At 40.2% G+C, this 6,159-nt stretch overlaps 1 protein-coding gene across 1 annotated transcript; it reads right to left on the bottom strand.

Moving 5' to 3' along the window:
• Positions 1–794: 794 nt before the first annotated feature.
• Positions 795–2,624, bottom strand: LOC134735313 (endogenous retrovirus group K member 104 Rec protein-like). Its single transcript, XM_063629779.1, has 2 exons — positions 2,364–2,624; positions 795–851 (listed from the first exon to the last, which is right to left on the bottom strand). The coding sequence occupies exons 1-2, from the start codon at positions 2,622–2,624 to the stop codon at positions 795–797; spliced, it is 318 nt and encodes a 105-aa protein (XP_063485849.1).
• Between the last annotated feature and the right edge of the window lie 3,535 nt (positions 2,625–6,159).

Raw genomic sequence — 6,159 nt, 5'->3', positions numbered from 1 at the left:
AGCTCAGCAAAAAAAATGTGAGCAAAAGAAGCTATGTCATAATTAAGTTCAAGGGGAAGTACTATGCCTGAATGTGCACGTAGGCCAGATTTGTTTGTCTCCAACCAAACATCTCAGTGGAGTAAAGAATAACAAGGCAGCATTGCTGCCAACATGTCTCGCCTCCCGCCATAGGGCCGTTTTCCTCCTATCTCAGAATTGAACAATGTACAATCGGGTTTTATAACGAGATATTAAGTTCCCAGGGCAGACAGGAAACAGTGGTCTTCCTCCATTTCAACTGCAAGAGGCTTTCCTCTTTTACTAATCCACCTCAGCACAGACCTTTTATGGGTGTGGGGCTGGGGGATGGTCAGGTCTTTCTCATCCAATGAGGCCATATTTCAGACAATCACATGGGGAGAAACCTTGGACAATATCCAGCTTTCCAGGGTAGAGGTCCTTGTGGCTTTTCACAGTGCATTGTGCCCCTGGTTTATTGACACTAGAGAATGGCAATGACTTTTACCAAGCATACTGCTTGTAAACATTTTGTTAGCAAGGCACATCCTGCACAGCCCTAGATCCCTTAAACCTTGATTCCAAACAACACATGTTTTTGTGAGCTCAAAGTTGGGGCTAAGTGGCTGGGGCAAAGTGACAAATTAACAGCATCTCAGCAAAGCAATTTTTCAAGGTACAGGTCAAATGGAGTTTCTTATGTCTTCCCTTTCTACATAGACACAGTAAAGTCTGATCTCTCTTTCCTTTCCCTACATATCCCCCTTTTCTTTTTGACAAAACCGCCATGGTCATCATGGTCCGTTCTCGCTGGTCACTGTCTCTCCGGAGCTGCTGGGTGCACCTGTAGACTAGCAATAGAGAGGACAGACATACAAGGATTAATATAAAATTTGCAATAGTGGAACTTCCAATGGCTTTAACCCAAGTGGCAGGGTTAAGATTTGTGAGGCTATCAACAGCTTTTACCATTGCCTCAGTTTCTGGCACCAGATTTAGCTGGGCTTTTGATGCCTCAAAAATTTGTTCTTTTAATTTTGAAATATCTAAAGTAAGATTATCTTCTCTTCCTTGAAAATGGCATCTAACCATGTCCCAATGATGTTCAGATTCATTATAAGCTCGAGATGTCATACTAAAATCTGGAGTATTCCAGTCACACTGTAACTGAAAAAGATATTCCGAGCTCATGAGCCTATCTCCCATCCAAATCACAGTTTGTCTAAGATGATTAATTTGGTTTGCCAATTTTTTATCTATTTGGGTCTGAGAATTCCACAATTTTGAGGAATTCTTTTGCCAATTATTCACATATTCTGCAGTTTGAACAGAGGAGTGTAAAGCAATTCCAGCAGTCACAGCAGTTGCTGTGACTGCAATAAGACCAATAATCACTGCAATCAAAGTAAAAATGAATCTTTTGGATCTAGTTAGAACTCCTTTTAATACTTCTGTTAAAATATAGATGGATGAGGAAGCCTCCCACAGTCGGTACATGGACACAGGGATCCCCATGCCCTCTCTTGCCCTCACTAGCAGAATACGATGCTGCCAATCCAAAGTTGAATGAATGAAAGTAAACAATCTACAGTTTTCACAGGTTATAGTTTGGGAATCTGGTTTAAGATCTATGATTCCTACAAATAGCATATAAGGGGGTTTTACACACCACATTTCCATGGATAGAGTGATTCTAACCTTCTATGAACCTGGTCCAGGCTTTCAGTTAAATCACGATCATAGGCCAGATTAATGGGCCAGATGGATGGGACCTGTGAACACGATTGAGTCTGGCCCATACAATTATGATATAATTGGCCTCGAGGGGCCCAGTCTATAATAGTTCCGAATTCATTGTTTTGTAGTACCACTGCAGTATCAGCCACACATTCTTCCCAAACTAAGACTTCTGGGCTTTTTGATTCTTTGGGGATTTCCTTGGGACCAGGCTTCCCCTTAGGCCTACATTGTAATGATCTTTGATAAGAAGGGTCCTGTAAATTGTTTATCTGTGGCCTGAGTGACATTCCACTTACCATGTGATAAGTAAATCTACTAATGGCACTGACAGTAGGTACTTCTACCAACCAATTTTGGGTTGCAGGCATTAAGCATTCTGGTGCTTTCCCCAGGCAAATAGGAAGATAATGATACCCAATGGAAATGTTTATCATCATTCCTTCTTCTTCAGGTTGGGCAAGGCCACCGTCATCTGTGGGGCCTGGTACCCATGCACTATTATTAACATATACTTCAATAGAATTATCCATCGAAGTGGCTGCCTGAATTGAGGGTGGGAAAGGCACATAGGCCCAGTAGGTATAATTAGCTGCAGCTGCTCCTGCAGACATAGGGAGACTTACCACCATTGATACAATCATTAAAGCTGCAAGCAGCATATTCTCTGGAGTTTGTGTTACCCTTGTGTTCTTCAGGCTTTTTTCAGCTAACTGTGTCAGCTTCTTTAGCTGGGCCCAGGACAGCAACTCTGCTTTCTTTGTGGATGGCAACTTCATCTTTTCTTCTGATATCACCATTTTGTTCACCTGGTGAGTTGATGGTGCTCGAGTGAGGGTTTTCCGTCTCCACGGAGGCATTTTTCCTTGCATCTCTGATGGGTTCATTGTAGAACTTCAAATGTCTAGTGGGTATCCAAACAGGAAGCTGATTTTCTCCTGGTGAAACACAAGCAAAACCTCTCCCCATGTTATCACCTTACCTATTTCCCATGTATTATTTTTGATCTTTTCACCAAATCAGTTTTTCCTCATGTGGGCTGTTCTTTCTACCAGTAACATGTTGCTCTGCAGAAGTAGTGGTCTGATTTCTATATACGTTTAAAAACTTTAAAGTATAGAGTGCTAGATTAAGTTGTATCTGGGGAGTGTTATACTCCTTACTCTCTTTTTCCTTTTTTTGTTTAACCCATTGAGCTTTGAGTGTTCTATTATTTCTTTCAATTATGGCCTGTCCTTGGGAATTATAAGGGATTCCTCTTGTATGTGTAATTTTCCACTGATTTAAGAATTTTTGAAATGCTTTGCTAGAGTATCCTGGCCCATTATCTGTTTTACTTTTTTCTGGAACTCCCATGACAGCAAAAGAAGATAATAAATGTCTTTTAACATGGGAAGTACTTTCTCCTGTCTAGCACGTTGCCCATATGAAATGTGAATAAGTATCAACTGTCACATGGACAAATGACAATTTTCCAAATGAAGGTACATGTGTGACATCCATTTGCCCTAATGCATTAGGACATAAACCTCTGGGATTAACTCCTGCCTCCTGAGTGGCCAAGTGTAGGACTTGACACTCAGTACAATGTTGTACAATATTTTTTGCCTCTTTCCATGTGATATCAAATTTATTTTTTAATTCCGTTGCATTTACATGAGTCAGGGCATGACGTTCTTGTGCTTCCATGAAGGCAGATGATACTAGGAAGTCAGCTTGTTCATTTGCGTTCGTTAAAGGCCCTGGTAAATTAGTATGTGCTCAAGCATGAGTAATATAAAATGGGAAATTTCTTTTTCTTACAGTTTGTTGTAACAAATTAAACAGCTGATTCAACTGATCATCCATACTGTATTTGATTAGGGCTGTCTCAACATCCTTTGTAGCCTGTACTACATATGCAGAATCTGAAACAATGTTAATAGGCTGATTAAAACCTTGTAACACTGAAATGACAGCAGCCAATTCTGCTCTTTGAGCTGAGTGATATTGAGTTTCAATGACTCATTCTTTTTGCCTGGTGTAAGCCACTTTTCCCTTTCTGGAACCATCAGTAAACACCATCAGAGCATTTTATAAAGGTTTATGTCTGTTAATTTTCGGTAAAATCCAAATAGTCAATTTTAAAAACTGGAAGATTTTTGTTCTTGGGTAATGATTATCAATAATTCCCACAAAATCAGCAAGACCAATCTGCCATGCGCCAGAATTGATAAAGGCTTATCTATCCTCTTCATTGTTTAAAGGAACAATGATTTTATCTGGGTCACTTCCACACAATTTTACTATTTGTAGTCTTGCCTGACAAATTAATGTAGCCATTTGATCTAAGTACAATGTAATAGTCTTAACTGTACTGTGAGGAAGGAATGACCACTCCACAAGATCTGTATTTTGAACAATGATGCCTGTTGGAGAATGTGTAGTAGCAAAAATCAAAAGTTGGCGTGGGGATAAGTGATCTACTCTATTTGCTTGTGCTGACTGAAATTTTTCTTCAACTAATTCAATTTCTTTAGCTGCCTCTGGAGTTAATGTTCTTTTACTATTCAAGTCCAGGTCCCCTCTCAAGATAGAGAACAAATTTGACATGGCATAAGTAGGGATTCCTAGAGTTGGCTGAATCCAATTAATATCTCCTAGCAATTTTTGAAAGTCATTTAATGTTCTTAACGTGTCTTTTCTTATTTCTATGTTTTGTGGTTTAACTTTTCTTTCCTCTACCTGCATTCCCAAATAACGAAAAGGAGTAGAGGTCTGAATCTTATCAGATGCTATTGTTAGGCCTGCGTTTGAAACCTCTGTCTGCAGAAATGTGTAACAATTAGTCTATTGTTTCTGCAGCACACAAAATATCATCAACATAATGAATAACACTCTGAAAACTTGTCTCTAACTGGCTGAAGAACTTGAGCTACAAAAGTCTGACAAATAGTTGGACAATTAAGCATTCCCTGAGGTAAAACTTTCCACTGAAATCTGGTGGCTTGTTCTTTATTACTTATGGCTGGCATAGTAAAAGCCAATTTTTCAAAATCCTGTTTTGCCAGAGGAATGGTAAAAAAGCAATCCTTCAGATCAATTATAATTAAAGGGGATCATGGCTGGAGAAGGCAACCCGAGTTGGAGAGACCCCATAGGTTGAATTACCGCATTAACCGCTCTTAGGTCAGTTAGCATGAGCCATCTGCCTGATATTTTCTGAATTACAAACACAGAAGAATTCTAAAGACAGAAAATGGGTGAAACATGTCCTTTTTAAAATAGCTTTTTAACTATTTTATGTAGCACCCCGAACTTTTCCTTAGGGAGCGGCCACTGTTTGACCTATACAGGAAGCTGCAGGGTGAGTCTGAATTCCTCCTTCACCATAGTGAACGGTAGGTTGGACAATAATGAGTGCCTGGAGCCAAGTCGCAGCGAGCCTAGTTTCACACTACCTCCCCCAGCACTTACTCGGCTGAGGAGGAGGTGGCCATCGTGGTTTTAGCCCCAATGGCCCCAATGGTTCTGGACTTTTTCCTTTTAATTTTAATGTTTCAGGATATATTGCCTCCTGTCATTGATTGTAGTCAACATTTTGCATTGACCGAGCCATTACTGGCTCTGCTACCTATTTACAATGTGAAGTTTCCGTTCCTTTCCTGGATTTTTCCCCGCCTCTTCTTCACAATCTATTACACAGCTTTCAGGGGCATCAAAGACTGAAACGCTATCTTCTTCTATTTGAAACGGTTCTAAAGTTGCTTTAACAATGGCCCAATCATTCCATATTGTAAGTGGGATGGTTTTACCTTCCCTATTTGCTTGTTTTAATTCTTTGCCAATTTTTTCCCAATCTTTTAAATCTAAAGTTCCTTGTTCTGGAAACCATGGGCAGAATCGTTCTATTGTTTGGAATAGTGTAATTAGATTTTCTGTAGAAGCTTTAATTCCCCCTTTTCTTAAGAGAATTTTAATGATGCTGAGATAAGAGACATATTTACTTTCAGTTTGCCCCATTGTTACCCTGGGTTCCTCTGAGCGCACAAGTTTACCGCAAGGCTGACGGTGGATGCACTCAGGAATCTCTCATCCACTGTCCTCAATGCTCACATTCTTAGCATATCTTCACCCTAGACAAAGGCACCCACATTGGGTTGCAGATGAAGGGGTGGCCTGCTCCTCCACACCTGTGGGTATATCTCATCAGGTGGGATGAGAGACTGAGAAAAAAATAAGATACAAAGTATGGAGAAAGAAAAGTGGGCCCAGGGGACTGGTGCTCAGCATACCAAGGACCTGCACCTGCACCAGTCTCTGAGTTCCCTCAGTTTTTATTATTTTCATTATCTTAGCAAGAGGAATGCGGTAGGAGAGCAGGGTGATAGTAAGGAGGTCAGCAAAAAAACATGTGAGCAAAAGAATCTATGTCATAATTAA

This window comes from Symphalangus syndactylus, chromosome 20 (assembly GCF_028878055.3).
Source record: "Symphalangus syndactylus isolate Jambi chromosome 20, NHGRI_mSymSyn1-v2.1_pri, whole genome shotgun sequence".
Taxonomy (NCBI): domain Eukaryota; kingdom Metazoa; phylum Chordata; class Mammalia; order Primates; family Hylobatidae; genus Symphalangus; species Symphalangus syndactylus.
The sequence above is the reverse complement of the archived record's forward strand: the minus strand, read 5'-3'. Positions and strand labels throughout refer to the sequence as shown.